At 41.8% G+C, this 17,965-nt stretch overlaps 1 protein-coding gene across 9 annotated transcripts; it reads right to left on the minus strand.

The window, feature by feature from the left end:
- Positions 1 to 1,089: 1,089 nt before the first annotated feature.
- On the minus strand, positions 1,090 to 16,166 carry spry1 (sprouty homolog 1, antagonist of FGF signaling (Drosophila)). Of its 9 annotated transcripts, none has more exons than XM_048536439.2 (2): positions 15,725 to 16,166; positions 1,090 to 4,250 (listed from the first exon to the last, which is right to left on the minus strand). In XM_048536439.2, exon 2 carries the CDS (start codon positions 4,193 to 4,195, stop codon positions 3,221 to 3,223), a length of 975 nt encoding a protein of 324 aa, XP_048392396.1. In that variant the 5' UTR covers positions 4,196 to 4,250; positions 15,725 to 16,166; the 3' UTR covers positions 1,090 to 3,220. The 9 variants fall into 9 exon arrangements, with proteins under 9 accessions (XP_048392396.1, XP_048392369.1, XP_048392361.1 ...); XM_048536412.2 differs by lacking the exon at positions 15,725 to 16,166 and adding an exon at positions 14,883 to 15,685; XM_048536404.2 differs by lacking the exon at positions 15,725 to 16,166 and adding an exon at positions 13,127 to 13,902.
- Between the last annotated feature and the right edge of the window lie 1,799 nt (positions 16,167 to 17,965).

The raw sequence follows: 17,965 nt of genomic DNA on the forward strand, positions 1-17,965 counted from the left end.
AGATTATAATTTTAAAAAATTCTCTCATACTGGACAAAAACAACAGCTGACACTACAACCCATAATTCATTTTCTTGTAGCTAGTTTTATAAGCTTAGTCTACAAGAGACTATAAGCAAGTAATTTGATTTACATGCATCAGGCCCATTAGCCAGTCACTTATTTCTCCACTTAATGCTTTGCAATTGCTGATTTCAAGAGATCTACAGGAGGAATTTCTGTTTCTGTCTTTCCGAAGTTACAAATGGGCCAATGGATCATAAGCATGCTCCTTGTCCATACTATTCATGCAGCTGCACATGAAGGACACATTCAGCCTTACAGCCGTTCAACTCACCTGTCTTCATTGAAATTGAAGAAATGGGAGGGTAAATGGGTACAGAGATGGGGGAAAAAATGGCATCTGAACGACTTTTAAAAATTGGAACAAAAAGACAGAAATAATTAAATAGCTTGAAAGTTTCTAAATTAGACTTCAATCATTTCAACTCTGATGAAGAATCATCTAAACTTGAAATGTTAGCTTTACATGCTGCCTGACCTGCTGTGATCTCCACCATTTTGTGTCTGAGGTTCAGAATTAAATCAGCTTTGGTAACACCAACATTTCATGCAGAGGTGTGAAAGTCTACACAGGACACAAATGATTGATGAAAGCCTTTGACTGATATGGAAAAAACAGCCAACCACACTGCAGAGTCATCTATTGTGCAATTTTAAGTTACTCTTGATTTACAGCAATGCATCATGCACATCAACCAGCGATAATCCTTGTCCTAATGTGTTGGAGTCATCATTAGTGTCTGGATTAACTTGTTTTAATTCAATTTTTTGGCTTATCTGTCAATTCTGGATAAAAACATGCCAAATCCAAAGTAAATATCGTAATATTTCAAACCACTCTGCATTTTGTGTCATGGAATTTCTGATCCAATAAGAAACTTCAAAAACAATTCAAAATGCTCTGTGCTTATTGTTTAGTAGCACTAAATATGATCAAATTCACTTTCACTCAGAGACAAGAGCATGTTTTATTAGAAGAAGGTCAAAGCAGCAGACTGGAGTCTGATACACGGAACTGAAAATTGCACCACCATTTTGCATTTATCCACGGAGCAATTATGAGCTTTAGAAGGGTTTAATTCCACTTGCTGCTGAAGAATGATTGAATCAGCAGTGGTGTAAATAACTGAAAATCAGTGTTATTTTTAAAATTGAAGCAAAGGCCTCTAAAGTACTGCTAATTTTTCAGAAGTTGGACTACATTTCCTAGGCAATTCATATCAAGCATTTTGGAACATTTGGAGAGAAGTAATAAGGCATGATGGCACAAGTCTACTTGGAACACTGCATGGGAATCCAAAATATATATATATATAAAAGATATATAGAAAAAGATTCAGACAACACAAGATATTTTCATTAATTTATATATTTCTGCCTTATAGTTAACATATGCATTTTCTTTTGTGCCACCCTTAATTTTTCTCAGTAAGTAATGCTATTTGTTATATTCAGAAATGAGTAAAATTTCAGACAGCTTTTTGAAATAAATACCATAAAATAATAGAGCTTCACATAATAAATATTCTTTACAACAAAAGAAGTTTTGAGACATTTTAAAACACATGGAATTCCTCAAAACCTTTTTTAAAAACATAAAATATATACATGATAAAGCCACAGGTTGGCTTGAGACAGAAGGAAGGAGAACTTATTGGGGCTAATTTAGGAAAATAAACCAGAATACGGTCCCAACAATTTTAAGTCAACCTGATATTTAATTATGGATGTCACAATAAATTAGAAATTGATATTTATCAAGGGCATTTTGCTAATACCTCTGATACCCAGTTATCACTTCTCACAAAATATTGTTATTCCTCTGTATAAAACATCATTAAACTAGAAAATTAAATGAGCATTCTGTGCTACAACACCCACTGTGCTTAGGTTGAAATATAAAACCCAAGACTGATCTATCCTTTGAAAAAAAGGTTTTATATTATGCTGAACATTGTAGTCTTTGCTATAATTTGCTGTTGTTTGAACAAGTGCAGAATTTTGAATTATGATAAAACAAATCATTTTACTTTCCTTATAAAATAACATTATTCTTTTCCACTGTTTTATTAACTTGCTTAAACATACAGATGTGTTAAGAACTTGAGGCATGCTGTATACTATAAATTTTGAAATAATACTAGCTCACCATGTATCATCCAATAAACCAAGCTGTATTCTTTGAAAACTTGGATCATATTCTACATTCTACAATGGTTCCCAAGAACGTACAAACCAACAGAGGTGAAAATTCCAAGGTCAGCTAAATATCGTAAAACTATAAACTGAATAAAAGTAGCACATTAACAGTTTCCCAACACATAGCAAACAATGGAAATCTTGTCAATTAATACAACTTAACTAATGAAACCCTGTTGCTAAAGTAGTTTGAGGTGGCCAGAATAAAGCACTCCCCTTCACAGTAAAGCACATTAAGTACAAAGCAGAGAACACAGCTTTATTCTCAAATCTGCTTAATCTCTTGATTAGGGAACAGGGAAAATTTACCTGGATAATTTCAGGAGAATTCTGCAACAGATGGAAACAGGTAACAAAATTATAAAAGAACAATGAGACCCAAAGAACCTATTACTTTAGGTGTCTGAGAAAATCTGGCTCTTTCAGAGTGAATATAGTTTTGTGTTAGAAACTCTAGTGCGGGCCACGGCTTTGTGACCATTGCACTAGTGGTTCCCCCCAATTATCTTGCTGATTTGCAATTGTATTGTAACATCCATACATTAAATAGATCAAATTCCCCCACAGAATCTGGTTAATTAGTTTCATTGAGGCTAAACTTTGATGATTTTTTTGAAGAATACCAGAATATTTTGTGCAACATGAAAATTCTGAGGACGACAGAAATTAGTTAAGGGGGCTGCTTGCAGGTGAGAAAGCAATGGTTTAATCCTTTGAAGCGATATGAATGTCTCTTCACCTCTGGGGACCTGAAACAACACAATCCTAAGCCGGGCAGGCAGAACTGGAGTTTTCCATGTTGACAAAGAGCATCCATCTCTCAACTGTAGAACGGGTAAGATTAGAACAGTTGCTGCACTTTGACGATATCAAGTCTGAGGTCGAAGTAGATAAACACACAGGCATGATTTCAAAATAAAAAATGAAAAAAAGTGTTAAAGATCTCTGCTGCCCCAGATCATGAAGGTTTGTCCTCTCCTGGAGTGGGACAGCTCTTGAGTTTGCAATACACAGTATTTGAATTCTTGCATCGGCACCCAGGCCTGTTTACACGGTCATAACACCCCTGGCAAAGTTTAATGCAGCCCTTAGCTGGAAGATAGCAGAGTAAACAGGGCAAAAACAAGGACATTAAACCCATGCACAAGAATCTGGAGCAGCAATGCGAATGGGAGCAGGAGCAAGGATTATCCGCACAGGAGTCCTCATCATCACTAGAGCAGTGGTAGAAGATTCCCTTTACTAAACACATGCACGTACCGTACTCCACCATGCTCTCTGCTGAGCAGAGGCACTGCCTGTTACAAGCCAAACGTGAAGGGAGGGTCCTCGGTGCTGTACACTCTCTGCACTTGCACTTCCCACATTGCTCACATATAAATCTATGCTTTGTCAGATCCTCCTTCCCTAAGCATTTCAGCTCATCTGTTGTGCAGAGAGACGGTTTAGGCTGTATTCTAACCATCCTGTCCGATCTGTGGTGGCTGGAGGTTGGCCGTGTCGGTGGTGAACGCCCCAAAAGCCCTTGCTCAGACGATGCGCTACTGTTGCTCCCTGAGCTAGCTGCACTACCTGTGCTAGTCGATCTGCTCAACACAGGCATCCTGGTCGAGGAGTGGTGACCGGCATGTGCATGGTGAGTGGACCGATGGTCGTAGTTATTATTCACATTGATCGGTATCACTTCATGAGTCCTTTCATGCTTCTCATGCCGTTGTGTGGGTCTGCTGCTATTAATGCCACTAGCCTTCTTTGCAATAGCAGGGCCTTCTGTGTATTCATTGCTGGTCCTGATTGCTTTAATCTGATCGAGGGATAAAATGGTAGTGTGCTGCAGCTCCCGTTCATAGTCCAGTCTTTGCCTGCTGTCAAGAGAGGGTTGCTGGATTACAACCAATGAACCACCACCGCCATGCTGCATACGGGTCTCCATCTGCAGCGATCACTAATTCCAGCATTCACCGTAGGCTTGGCATGCATCTGAAATTCTGCCAGAAAAATGAAGAAGAAAAAGCTGTGTTAGAGTCACATTGTTTCATTCAGCAAAACTTATGGGATCACAAGAATCCCAGGCTACTGGGAAAGAATAGATTCAGAAAGCACTTAACCCACTGGATTGCAGCCACAACTCCCACAATGGAAACTGCATTTGGATTCATAAGGCAGCCCTGCTGGCAACAAAAGTTATTTCTACTTTGAGCCAGATACTGATTAAAAGTCCGCACACTCGTTCAAACTCATTAGTTTGCAATAGGAAGGCTTTCCTATTTCTTGGTAAGATTGTTCCATCTGTCAGGAAGGGGGGTCAATCCAGTCCAGTCAAATTCTGCAAATGATATGGAGCCATATGAAGCCAAAGTACATTAAGAGACAGTATTGAGGGAGGCAAGGAAACTTTTTTTTTCTCTTTTTATTATAATACTTGCATTTGCGTACTTATGCATATTTCATGTACTATACATAAGCACATTTACATTAGGGAAAGGCAGTAGCGAGGGACTAAAGTCACTGGACTAGTATTCCAGAATCCCAAGTTAAAGTTCTGAGGACAATGATTTGAATTAGAATCCAATAAAAATTTGAAAAGAACTAGCCTCATGGTGACCATGATCGAGTGCTGTAAAACCACATCTGCTTCATTAATTCCCTTTACAGAAAGAAATCTTCCATCCTCACCTGATCTGGCCTATGTGACCCACAGTAATGACCCTCTTAACTCACCCTTATTCCGTGGATGATTAAGAGACATATTAAACAGCAATTTACCCCACAGTGTTTAATAAAAGGGCTGGTTTTGTTTGAAAAAAAAATACATTCTGATGGAGCTTTTTATTTTGCAATCAGGCCAATTCATGAGACAAGAGGAAAACAGAGGGTACTAAAGCAAAGTGTGCCATTTTCGAGAAATATTCAAGTTCTGAACTAACAAATAACTATAAAAGGATAAGTAAAGTAAAAGGTAAAGGAAAATGAGCAAAGGTGTGGTATAAAATAGAGATTATGAATTAACAAAAAAAAAACAGATATTCCTGGCAAAACTGGTTTGTGGGTCTGACAGCATCCGTTGAAAGAAAGCACAGTTTCGTGTCTGGTGATTTTTCATCAGACCTGATAGAAGCTAGGCAAACTGGTATGACACTGAAGATGAGGTTAAGAGAAGTTATAAATTGTTGTAAGCTGGGAGACATAAAAAAGGTAGAGACACCAAAGACTTCTCCAGAAATGGTTTGTTATGTGCATGCGTGCACACATGCATTTTTTTGGGGGGATGAGTGGGCTCAGGATTCAAACACCTGAGATAGACAGACAGTGCTGGAGATTGCTCAAGTAAGACGATACACAAATATGGATGAGGATTTGAAGAGAGTTTGATGGAATACAGTTGATTACTGGACATCAATAACTAACATTTAGGGAAGAAACTAGTTTTCACCAGTTTCCCAAAAGAAGTACAGAATTTTCCAGGTCAACAGTTACAACAATATCCAAAATGTGGAATCCCTGAATCTAGATAATCTTAGTTCATTTTGCATGTTACATATGCTGTGCCCATATCATGGATACAATACACCTGCATCTCCAGCTTCCACTTTTGGCAGGAGTAGAAACAAAACTGAAATTTAGATTTTCTTTTAAAAGAATGTGCTGGTCCCATTCTTCAGGTACTGCATTTAAGACTAGGGCATTTATACTGCAACAAACATCAATGTCCATTCTCAGCTGAGAATGGAGCAACAACAGCAACACAACTTACACACAGAACAGATACTTTTCAGATTCACTGTCTGTGGAGCAACCTGGTGGGGTTGAACTTTATGCCCATTATAAAGTCAGCCCAATTTTCACCTCACTCAAAACAAACAAACAGTCAGAATTGTCAAGTCTTTGTGGTGTAAGGGAAATCCCTTCAGGTGAACATGGTCACGTGTCTGTTAAAAATCAAAGGCCAGAGACCCGCTTATATCACAATTTTCAAATTGGTCCATCGGAGATGCAACTGAACAATCACAGATTTTTTTTTCTAATTTTACTTTGAAAATACACTGGATAGTTAGAAGTCAGACAGGGCAAGTTCTTCCTTTCCCTTGCAATGTGATACAGAGAGGAATAAAGTTTCCAAGAGGTGGTCTGCATATGAGAAGGAGGTGGAGACCAAAGAAAGGAGGTCCTGCTGACAAGGGAAGAGAAGCCACAGTTCAACATTACAGGTCATTTAAATTTATTTCACAATACACAGCACAAGAGTTTTACTGCAGGAATAATATATTTTGGTATCTGCAATGGGAAATAGATAATCACTCATTCAGCTTCCTTCCTGTCCTCTAGACCTTTTCTTTCTAAATATCCTACTTTTTCAATTCCTTCTCTGTTTTCAAAGGGCTCCTTTGAAACTTTTCCCCTATGCAAGTCCTCGTTTTAATCTTGTTTTCCTCTCCTGATCAATAGCTAATTTTTTTTTCTCCCTGATGTAGGGCTTGGTATCTCGGATTGGTTGGCTGAGTTGGCTAAACAAGGGTTGTATGTAATGCAGAGCAAGGCCAACTGCACGGGTTCATTTCCTGCACCAACCAAGGACACCATGAAGGAGTATCCCTTTCAGCGTCTCCCATAGTGATCCTCAAGTTAAACCATCACCAGTCGTCTCTCTCTGATGAGACAGCAACCCAGTCTGGTAGGACTATGGGGACTTGAGGAGCACTATAGAAACACAGGTTGTGAATTACTTTAATATTTCCTTTAGCCCATTAGAGCCTGCCCAGTTAGGTGACAAACATCACCCTTTATCTGTTGACTTGGAGACTGGGTAACTGCAGGGTTTACTAGTCCGTTCATGCAACAGTCTTCATCTCCATTTGACCACGCAACTGAGAGCTAGAAACTCCCCATGTGTGAATCACACAAATGCCTATCCTACATCACAGTATTGAAGGATAAAAGCTTTTTTTGTTGAGACTTATAGCAGGCTGTGCAGTACTACAGTTTTAAACTTCACTCAAGGCAGCCATAACAAAGCCTAAAAGATTCAGTTTCCTGAGCTGTTGAAATTTGTTTTTAAATTCTAGGCTACCTCACAATAAAGGCACATTCTTGCCAAGACCAGAACCATTATTGTATTTTCTTTCTTCCAACTTTTGCTCATACAGTGGGTGGAAGTTTACACAAGTGGCTCAATGAAAGGAAAGGTCACCAGCACCAACTCCCACACTATACAGCTAATCACTTGCAGCTCTCAAGTACAGCCACTTTTCAACAGGTATTTCACTATTGAAGAATTAAGAAAACTAAATAGTTGCACAATAAAAGGTCAATAAAATTTATAAATGACCACCATTAAGTTGCCCAAGTACAAATGACTTAGTAATGAGAAACAAATCAAATTTAAATTGCTTATATCATAAATTAAATCTTTCACAATTTTAAGAATTATTCGACATTCATAAAACTATTTCCCTGATGTCTCAGTAAGTCTAAATTCAATCCCTGCTCTGTACGGTTAGCTGATTTCAGCTGTAATAAAGGCTTGGTATTTCTTGGACATAGAACTGGGGAGGGGGAGGAGAAGGGAGGATGCAGAAAAGAGATCACATTTGATCAAAATCCATAACCTTATGATCCTCTCCTTACAACTTCTGATTCTTCTAATCTAGGAAACTGTCAGCACTCATTATCTACTTTTGTGAATGAAGAATGGCAGACCGGAAGAGACACCAGAAGGATTATTAACATGTAGTGAACGGGAGTGACGAGGGGTTCAACCCATATCTCCAGGAAATGAAGGGCAAAGTAACATACATGCTGACGCAAGTACAATATTGAAATGTGATAGTATTAAGTTGTTAATCATCCACAGTCAATAAAGACCCCCTTCTCTACCACGAAATCATCTTAAATAGCAGATTACCCTCACAGCAGTTCAACGAATCTCCTTCAATGCTGAATAATGAAAATGAGCAGCAGTGTGCACCCAACTAGATGGAATCTTTTAGAATTAAAAAGGATCAAACAAGGGTACAGGGATTAGTGCAAAAGTTGCTGAGTGGCTTCAATTCCCACCCAGAAGATCGTCACACTTGAAATCCCACTCTAAAAGATGGCGTATCCATTTATCTCATCTGTATCAGTTGACTGGGTTTGCTTACAAAAAATATAATTTTATCTGTAATGGAAGGGGAAAGAAATTCAGACTCTGCACAATAAATGGCTGTGGCTCAGAATGTGTACAGAATCACATCGGCAATGGCTCGCCATTGAACAATTTACTTAGTTTTGGTCTTCCAACTTGCCCAATAACCTTGCACAGATTTCATTTTTAGACAGCAGTTCAACTCCCTTTTGAACGCTTCAATTGAACCTGTCTCCGTCATGCTCTCAAGCAGTGTGTTCCAGACCTTAACTCCTCACTGCCTGAAAAATTCTGAAGACACAAATGCACTCAGAACATGTAACAGCGATACATAAAGGACTTTTTGCTGGTACATTTGACAGTGAAAAATCATAACTTATTGCACTCAAAAGACTAAGATTAGGCTGAAAATGACAAGGGAAAGTGATGATTGGGCTTATATTGACATTACAAAACTGGTTTTCATATTTCTTACAAGAAAATTTTACATAACAAGAAACTGTATGCAACATTTTAAAAATAAAAATGCCTTTCATCTTCAATTTTTATTTTAAAACAAATATGAAGAGTGGAGTTAGCGACCAAAGGGTTACACGTTAGTTCTTATGCACATCGGCTGGAAGAGAACAGCACAAACATAATGTTCACTGTCATCAGTCTTCAATAAGTACCTAATGTTTTATCACGGCATCATCTGCCTGTTTTCTTTCAAAATAGTTTTGAGCATGCAGCTGTGAATTACAGCACCACGTTCTTTTTAAAACATCAAAGGCAATGGTTATTAGAAATGTCAATAAACACAAATACAGCAAACTTAATGACTTGCATAACCATTATTTCTACAAAGTAGCTATTGATTATATAAAGCATCATTGCACTCAAACAACCTCACTCTCATTTCTCCCTCGCCCTAAAGAGTGTTTCAATTTTTTTTTTAAACTGGAAAAAAAATCCAAGACTATAATAATGTATTGCATTAAACAGAGGAGAGCAATGGGTTAAATCAATTGCTGTGCCCGGAGCGGCCAGGATCTGCTGGATTTCCCCAAGCGCCCGGTACTCTGCTCTTGCAGAAGATTATACCAAAAACGAAACACTAGATCTTGGTCAAAACAAAACAGCAATAAACTGGAAGACTATTGCCATGTGGTATCCATAATGTGGTTTTAATTTGCAAGCTTCACAACACTGCACAGTGCTGGACTTATTTTTGTGCAAGAGGCGTTTTTGCCTTGAAATGCCACAAAAATGCAACTAACTCACCAGATTTCCACACACATTGTGGTATGGCTAATAAATACAATTCTGTCCTTAAAATACTTGCACAAATATTACTGATTTGAAAAAATGCTGGAAAATTATTCATAACTTAACAATGAGGTTTGAAATCTCTTCCCACCAGAACCACTAAGGTTTGGTTTCACTTCAGAATAAACAGCAAAGGCACAGTTGAAGGAATGAGAAGTGGGTGTGCGAAATGCCCTCACTAAGAACCTGGCTCTGACTGGAAGTAAACTGGAGTAAAACGTAACCATTTTCCTGTTTAAGCACCAGTCCAACTAGATATTATCTGCAATGAAAGCAAGCTTTTAAAATTTGCGAAGCACAAGTATAAGTACACAGTGTCTGCCTTCCTGGATGAGCAATAACAATAAGTGCCAGGTTACAGCTGCATTTGCAGCTATGGTGGTGCAGTGGTACTGTCCCTACTTCTCAGCCAGAAGGCCCAGGTTTAAGTCCCTCCTCCTCCAGAGGGGAAAAATAATATTTCTAATCAGGTTGATCAGAAAATATCTGCAAGTGTTTCTGATTTTTTTGCTTGAAGATTCAGAAACAAGCATCTTCAATCCAAATTCCAACACAAATAACAGCAGCACCTGAAGCATTACTTTTCACAATTGAACCTCGCCCTGAAATATCTACAGCTTAAGCACATCTGATTAAGGGATATTGTAAATAATTTAAATATTAGGCTTTCAGTCCCTTAGGCAAGGAACAAATTATCTGGTCTCAGATAAAATGAAACAGATATATAGACAGATGGATAGTGTTGTAATACATAAGACACATTAAAGAGGCCACAAGGCTTAAGGAGGCCAGGGTGAAGGCTGAAATATGAATTCAGAGCCCCAATAAATTAGAGAGCTATCTCTACAGATTTTATTTTTAAAACAGGACATAAATTCCTCTCAACAAGAAAAGGATAATGTGATTTTTTTTCATAATTACTGGCCTGCTGATTCATCTGCACTGTCACAAGCAATTCTAAAGATACATATTCCTACAATGTTCATTAGTTAAACAAAGACAGGCTTTCCCCCACTTTACATCAAATGAAGACCCACACAGAAAGTCTATCATGCTATTTAAAATGAACTAGATTGATGGGACACACAGTAGTGGCCAGATGTTAGTAGTACAATACTCTATTACATGGTTTCCAAGTAAGAATAATTGTCATGGTTCCTGGATGTTTTCCATCAAAAAAATGGCAGTGTTCTGATACCTGTCAACACCTTAGCCAATGCAGTATTGAGTCTGAGCAAAAATGAGGAAAGAATGGGTAGTGGCACTAGGTGAATTGTTCTTGCAGTGAATGAGCATTAATATGAAGGGCTAAATGGCCTCCTGCCATAATCATTCTGTGGAAAGAATTATTCCATTATTGCAGACAGCAGAAGAACAAATCAAATTTTTCACAATTCATAACTAGTCCAGTCCATTGACAATTATCAGCTACTTCCTAGCCAAAGCCTATCATGTCTGATCACAGTACGATATGGGGTAATTAAAAATCCAGCACATTTGCTTTTGTTACAAAAATATATACCTTAAATGTTAATTTGCAAATTGGCCAAAACAAGTTAGTGAAGGTGAAACTACCACGAATGACGGTCAGATCTAGAAGTCTGATCCTCACCAGCAGAACATACTGTACTGCTGAACCCCTGTCAATGGCCCATCGTGTTGACTCAGATGCAAGGCGTCTCGCTCGAAACTGCATCCGCAGGAGCCATTCGGCGCTGCACATTTTAACATGGCTCTCTACCACCAACGTATAACAAAATACAGTATTCACAGCTTTACAACGCACGAGAGACATGCACGCTAGCACCTGCAAATAACGTCAACAGTACACTCTCAGACTTCTTTTTAAAACAAAGCCGGGTTTTAAAAAACACCCAGTGATTTATATAACTTGACGGTGTTGCCTGCCTGTGTTTGTACTACAGCCACCAACATGCAGGGGATATGAGAAGCGGGGAGGGGTCGCACCTGAACATACACCCAGAGACTCACCCACTCCCACCCCCTGCAATGACCTGGGTCGCCTGTACCAAACTCAAACTTCACCCCCATTCGCGGCAATGGCCAGAAACCCCTGGAATCTAACCCCCTGCCCGTCCCCAACAACTCAGACCATTCCTGACCTTGGCATTTGACTTTGGTCTCCGGCCTGCACTGGGCTGCCGGAGTTAGTTTTGCAGAAGGCTTTTGAGGAGTGGCGGGGAGCGGGTAAACCTCTCATGGCAATCCGCACAAAAAATAAGAAGCCACCGACTCAGAAAGGGTAGATATTTTTAAAAGAAAAAAGGGAGGGGAAGCGAAATCAAGCCACGTTTTAGGGTTTGCAAATAGCCTGCTCCTAGCAGTAGAGTCGATGCAATATGGGAAGTGACTGTACCAATAAAAGGGGGGGAACAACTCTTGGGGACGGCTCCCACCCAAGAAACGGCAGCCGTGCCTGCAGACACACTCTTCCCCTGGCACGTTCGCGACACAACGAACGGCTGATGGGAACGACTAAAAAAAAGGCACAAAGTCCAATACACTGATTTCACAGGCAGCGAGCTGGAGAGAGGAGGTGGGGGGCGGTTGGGGTGGGATGGGGCGAGAGGGAAGAGAAAACGCCCCCTTCGCCCCACAACAACTCTCACCACATCGCGTGCCGTAAGTAACTGCAGCTCTCAGCTTCTTTGAAGACTCGATCGCGCAATGCGGGGGCGGGCGGGGTGGGGGGGTGGTTAGGAAGCGGGGGGGGGGGTTCCCCGCGCCACTTCCAATATTGCTGCAGAATCCGTATCCCCTGCGCCTTAGCCCACACCGAGAAGCCCGAGTTCACTACCCCACTTCTCCTCACTCCACACCACCCCCCCCCCCCAACACACACACACCCCCATCACCTTCCAAACAAGCAATCGCGGCTCCGAAACTCCGCTTCTGGCAGCGCAATGGGCAAAGGGAAACGATCCACTCCACATTCACCACCCCTGCCCACTTCCTTCGATTCCTTCCTAGCAGTTTCCCGGCGATAACTTCAATGAAAAACACAGAGAGAGAGAGAGAGAGAGCCCTTCAAGAGATCGCAGCGAGCAGCGAGTCTCGGCTTTAATCGATCGTTCACCGAGCCTAGAGAAAGTAGCAGAGATAGGTGGGAGGGGAATGGGGGGGCTGAAATTATGAATGAATCGAGCAGCAGCAACAGGCTGGCGCTGGAAAGGAATGGAGAAAACCACACGGGGGCAGACTTTCCAGTAAAAACACTGGGATCATTCAACTATTTTGACCATTTTCACAAGTGGAAGCGGATTCAACCTGAAGATTATAATCTCCGGCAACAAAAAGTAAACATTCATTTTTGCATGTAGGGATTACAATCATATGAAAAAAACATAGGCCTTTGTAAAAGTAATCCAGTTAGATAAGACTTAGATAAACTATAAAATAGAGGGATCTTACCTATTTCCATATATCCACCAAATACAAATCCATTTTATTACTGCCTTAGCCAAGTCTTTTCCAAGGTAAATCCAGATTCGAGCCTTATATCAGCCAAATGTATATTTAGAAGACGCGTCGTCGAACCGAAAACAAGACTGAACGGGAGGGCAACTTGTGAAGCTAAAAGGAGCAGGAGCCCACGCTGCACTGACCCCGAGATGCAGACGTGCCGCGGGGGCGGGGGGCGGGGATGGGTGGCGGTGCTGCCAACCACTCGCGGCGCACTCCACTCCGCGCTCTGGCCCCGTTCGCTGCAGCGTCCTTCGGGTGATTTCCTCAGCGGCGCTTCCCGCAGCACGCTGTCGGTGGGGGTTTGTCGCCAAGGCCGTCTCCTTGTTTGGCCACCAGTCAAGCTCTCCGCAAAGACTTTTATTTCTGCACCTTGGTTGCCACACACGGAAGGTGTCACCTGTAACGCACGGTCTCTGGGTGCATCGGTTTGCCCTGGTCCTGATTGCTGTAGGTGTTGAAAGAGTTTGAGCTCCCAACCTTGTGCCAAAACTCTGCTGCCTATGTATATGTGTGTGTGAATGACTATCAGTGAAGCTTTGCTCCTATGCACTGTTATTGTGGTAAGCTAAATCTCGGCACAATTCCTCTTTATAACAGCCGTAGCGGCGCCGTCCGCTTTCCAATTGTCCTCAGTGGCACTGGCGACCGCTCGTCCCGTCCCCTCCACCGCTAGCCCCGCACAAACACACACCATCATTGGTCGCCAGCTCGCATTCCACTGCGGCTCATTAGCCGCAAGGGCGCATTCCAACGCCGCCGATTGGTCCCCGTGTCCGGGGGTATGGGGGGGGTGAAACGAAGAGGATACGGCGCATCCGGTCAGCATTGATTGGCTGGGCCGAAGCCGGCCCCGGTTAGTGGGTTCTGATTGGATAAAGGTGTGAGGATCCCGCCTTCTTCCCCGCCCCTTTCCTTTGTTCCCAGGAAGCGGATTGGTCGGGCCTGGGGACTCTGGTTGCCGCTGAGAGCAGATAGGTGGGTAGTGTCCCGCTAATTGGATCGGAGGAAGCGGCGCATCCGACCAGAGACAATCGCTGTCGCGTTGGGTGCTTGTAATTCATTTCACTTAGATTTCCCCGTACAACCTCCCCTGCAATTTACCACGAATCATATAATGCATATGCCAGACTAAATTAGTTACGTTCTGTTTCATAGTAACGTTAAGCATTGAAGAAACTGTATTGAAACATTAAACGTAAACATTATTTCCTGTTAGAGTCGTGTATCAATTCTGCTGCAGTTCTCACCATATTCTTACTCAGCGAGATTTAAGAAAATACACATTTTGTATCTTGGCTGTCGAAGCACACAAAACATACTCTCGCACACACAAACACACACGCAGACCCCTATCCGTGTTCTACGAGCAAAATAAAATGTTCCTCATTGCTAAACGAGCCATTGGAGAAAAATCATCTGAGCCCCTCACGCTGCCTTGGGCCCTCGGCGGCTTTATTATTCATTTGTAAAATAAACCGCAGACCGGAATTCAGTGCAATTCTCCCTCTATCGCATCCTGCTGGTTCCCATTATACAGAGAAAGCTTTCAGATGAGAAAAACGAATGTGGTTTTCAAAAGAGGCAGAGGAAACATTCATCAAAAAAGAGACCCGCAACGACGAAATCTCGCTTTCAAAGGCCATTACTGAACACATACAAGTATTTTAGTTTTTTTTAACTATGTTTGGGCTTTTTTACTTACCAACAAAAAATAGAAACCGTGCATCGGAATATTGAAAGTCCAGGTACTAAGGAGCTGAACATTTCCAGCAGCTCCTACCCTTAGATAATGCTTTTGTGTTCAGATCACACTGGGGGGAAATCCCGACTTCCTAAACGCCTCTTTGTTGTAGCTCCAGTCATTTGAATGCACCAAAACAACTGTCTCCTGCCACCGTATTCATGCTGAGAATGTTAATGCCAATCCACGGAACTTTCTGAATGGGGCGGGGAACCTACACTAAATGTCTTCAGGAATAATTTATGAGGAATATTAAATGATTCCTGGTTGTAATCGTTAAGCGAATTTGAGCTGCAAAGTGGGACAGCCTGTTTGTTTATATAGAGAGATGCAGTGCGTGTGTTCGCCCGCGTATTTTAATGATACATTTAATAATCTGGCAGAACACATGAACCTCTTCCGTTCATCCTGAGTACAGTATATGCATTACGAAGTACAGGCGTTTCCTTTGTTGCTGTCCTGTCTCTTTGAATGTTCCTTTGGGGCGACCTGTGGCTCTTTGGCTGGTTTCATTTGCGCAGGAAATCGCTCATTCATTAACCCTCTGGCTTCCCTTTCATCTGAAGTCTGACTGATCATTAAACCGCCTTTCACACCGGAACGGCTGAAGACCCGTTTAAAGAAATTAAGGGATTTATCTGTTAGTCCATCAACCCTTCCAGACCAGTTATCAGGGAATTTCATTAGCCGAGATGTCAGACCCGGAGGCCAAGGAACTGACCAAATGGAGACTTCAAAGTGCTCTTAAAACGGCAACGCCAAGTTCTACAGAAACTGCAAAGGGAATTTAAAGAGACACCTACCCTGTTGGTGTGATCGAACATCAAGGTGTAGACCACATGTCCCATTCAACAACAAACCCCTGCCCGGCAAAAACACAAATCCAGTCCCAGAAACAACAACAAGAGATCAAGGGTCGATTTCATACAGTCTGACTTAACCAAAATGATCCATGTCAGAACTGACACAAACCCCTCCCTCCTTACATAATGGACATGCCAAAGCTGACAAGTAGCTATAATCTCTGCCTAATTCATGTTTTAAAAATGAATATTGCCTCTCTGAAACCAGTCTGACGAGAGGCATCAATATTGCATCCCCTATCCAGGTTTAACTACTTTTTTTCAATCGACTCATTGATATGTCCACCTTGTTAAAACACAAGGCTTGTCTTCCCACCGTCCATGGTGTAGAGAGACAAAGGCACACAAGGAGTAAATCAAGCTGGTTCATCTAGGTCCACAGACTCCCTACACTTCAATGGTGAGAGTATCTGGTAGCTGCGTTTTTTAGTACCTCCCCGCACACCAACCCAACCCCCCACCCCGCCTCCAAGGAGTAAACTCCTTGGCAGCCACTGGGTCAGCAGCGCGCTGAATTCGGAACATATCCAGTGCAGTGCATTTTAAAAGGACATTTCAACTGTAGAAAATAGATTGTCACCCACCACAAACCTATTTTATGATTACTGTTCCCCGTGCTGGGAAAATGATCTCCTCCATGGAGATAGGTGTGCGACCGGTGGGTGCGCGTGGGGTCTCAATGCTTAGTTAGTTGCCCTTGCCACCAGTAGGAGACACTTTCCGGGCGAATATTTACACATCCCCATTACCCCGAAATAACCAGTCAACAAACAAAACCGCCAGTGAACGGCCCGAACATTGGTTCTATGGGCGAAATCAGGCAAATAAACAGCAAATAACTGAGGCGCGATATCCAATCTGCGACCAATTGTTTAGTCTCTGTGCTATGCTCCGCTCTTCAAAAGCATGAGAGCTCTGCTTTGCGATTTTAATAGTGTATGTGGGGAGGTCTCGAGCTGCGTACTTATGCCAATTGCAAGGCCGGTGTAGCTGTCAGCATGGCTGATGTGCCATTACCTGTAACTGCTGCTGCTTTTCACAATGAGCGAAAGCTTGTTTTTACATTTATTTCCGAGTCCTCACCGTGCTCGCGGCTATCAATGAGGCAGCCTGCTCCCAACGCCTGGGAAGGGCAGACAAGGAGGGCGGATCAAGAAATGTTTCTCGCTCGAATGAGCTCGACAGATAGCATCCAAGGTTTACGGTACGAATGAGTCTGTGGTTTTGGTTTTCTGACATTGATGGACGCTGTTTATCTTTTCATATGGTAAATGTGTCAGTCAGAGTTTCGGCAGAACCAGTCAACCCAGTCTGCTGTATTACACATCGGGTCTGCTGCAAGTCACACTGTGTTATGGTAACAATTTACAAAAACTTTAACAACCAATATCAGAACGTTCTTGGGTAAATTATAGCACGTCATTCAATGCGCATTTTTTCCTCTTAATTCCGGAAAGCCGTTTTACTTTGAAACTTTTTTTTAGCAACGTTTAGACGGGAATTTAAAACAATTTTCAACATGGCACCATTTAGCTCAGTTATTGATACATACTAAACAGTGAAAGTATTTCACAATGTACAGTCGAAATGCAAACACCTTCCCAGCAGAAGTTAAGAATCATTTGAATAGGGAGTGTTTTTTTTACTTCCCTCATTGTGTTTTTTTAGGGGGGGTTGGCACATTTCAAGTAGAAAGACAGTCACAAATTGTAGAGAACCTCTGCCGTACCTCTCTTCCCTTGCATTCACGCTCGAACAAAAATGAATCCGTTTTGATGTGCAGTTTCCGCACATGGACGGTGCATTTATAACTGAATCTGAAACACGGCAATGGATCAAGTTTGACAATTTCCTTGAATGGAGTCGATTTCACCCAAATACTGATGATGACCTACACTGGCATTTTTTTTGCAGCAACGTTGCGGAAGTCAGTGGCTAAGGACACGCGGGAAGAAGACCAGTGCGCTGCATCGGTAATTACAAACTACAATCCCCGTGGTAAGCCTCAACTAATGCTGAAAAAACGGCGTTCGGTTCCAAGTAGTAAACGCCGCTGGACCTAGATCTATGAACAGAGAAACACAAGTTACAATTTCCAGTCATAGAAATGTACAGCAGGAACAGATGCTTCGGAGCAACTCCTCCATGCCGACCAGATATGCTAAACTAATCTAGACCCAT

This window comes from Stegostoma tigrinum, chromosome 1, assembly GCF_030684315.1.
Source record: "Stegostoma tigrinum isolate sSteTig4 chromosome 1, sSteTig4.hap1, whole genome shotgun sequence".
NCBI lineage: Eukaryota > Metazoa > Chordata > Chondrichthyes > Orectolobiformes > Stegostomatidae > Stegostoma > Stegostoma tigrinum.

Excerpts from the sequence above, each read along its gene's own strand:
- spry1 (XM_048536439.2), bottom strand. The coding sequence starts at position 4,195 with ATGGAGACCCGTATGCAGCATGGCGGTGGTGGTTCATTGGTTGTAATC.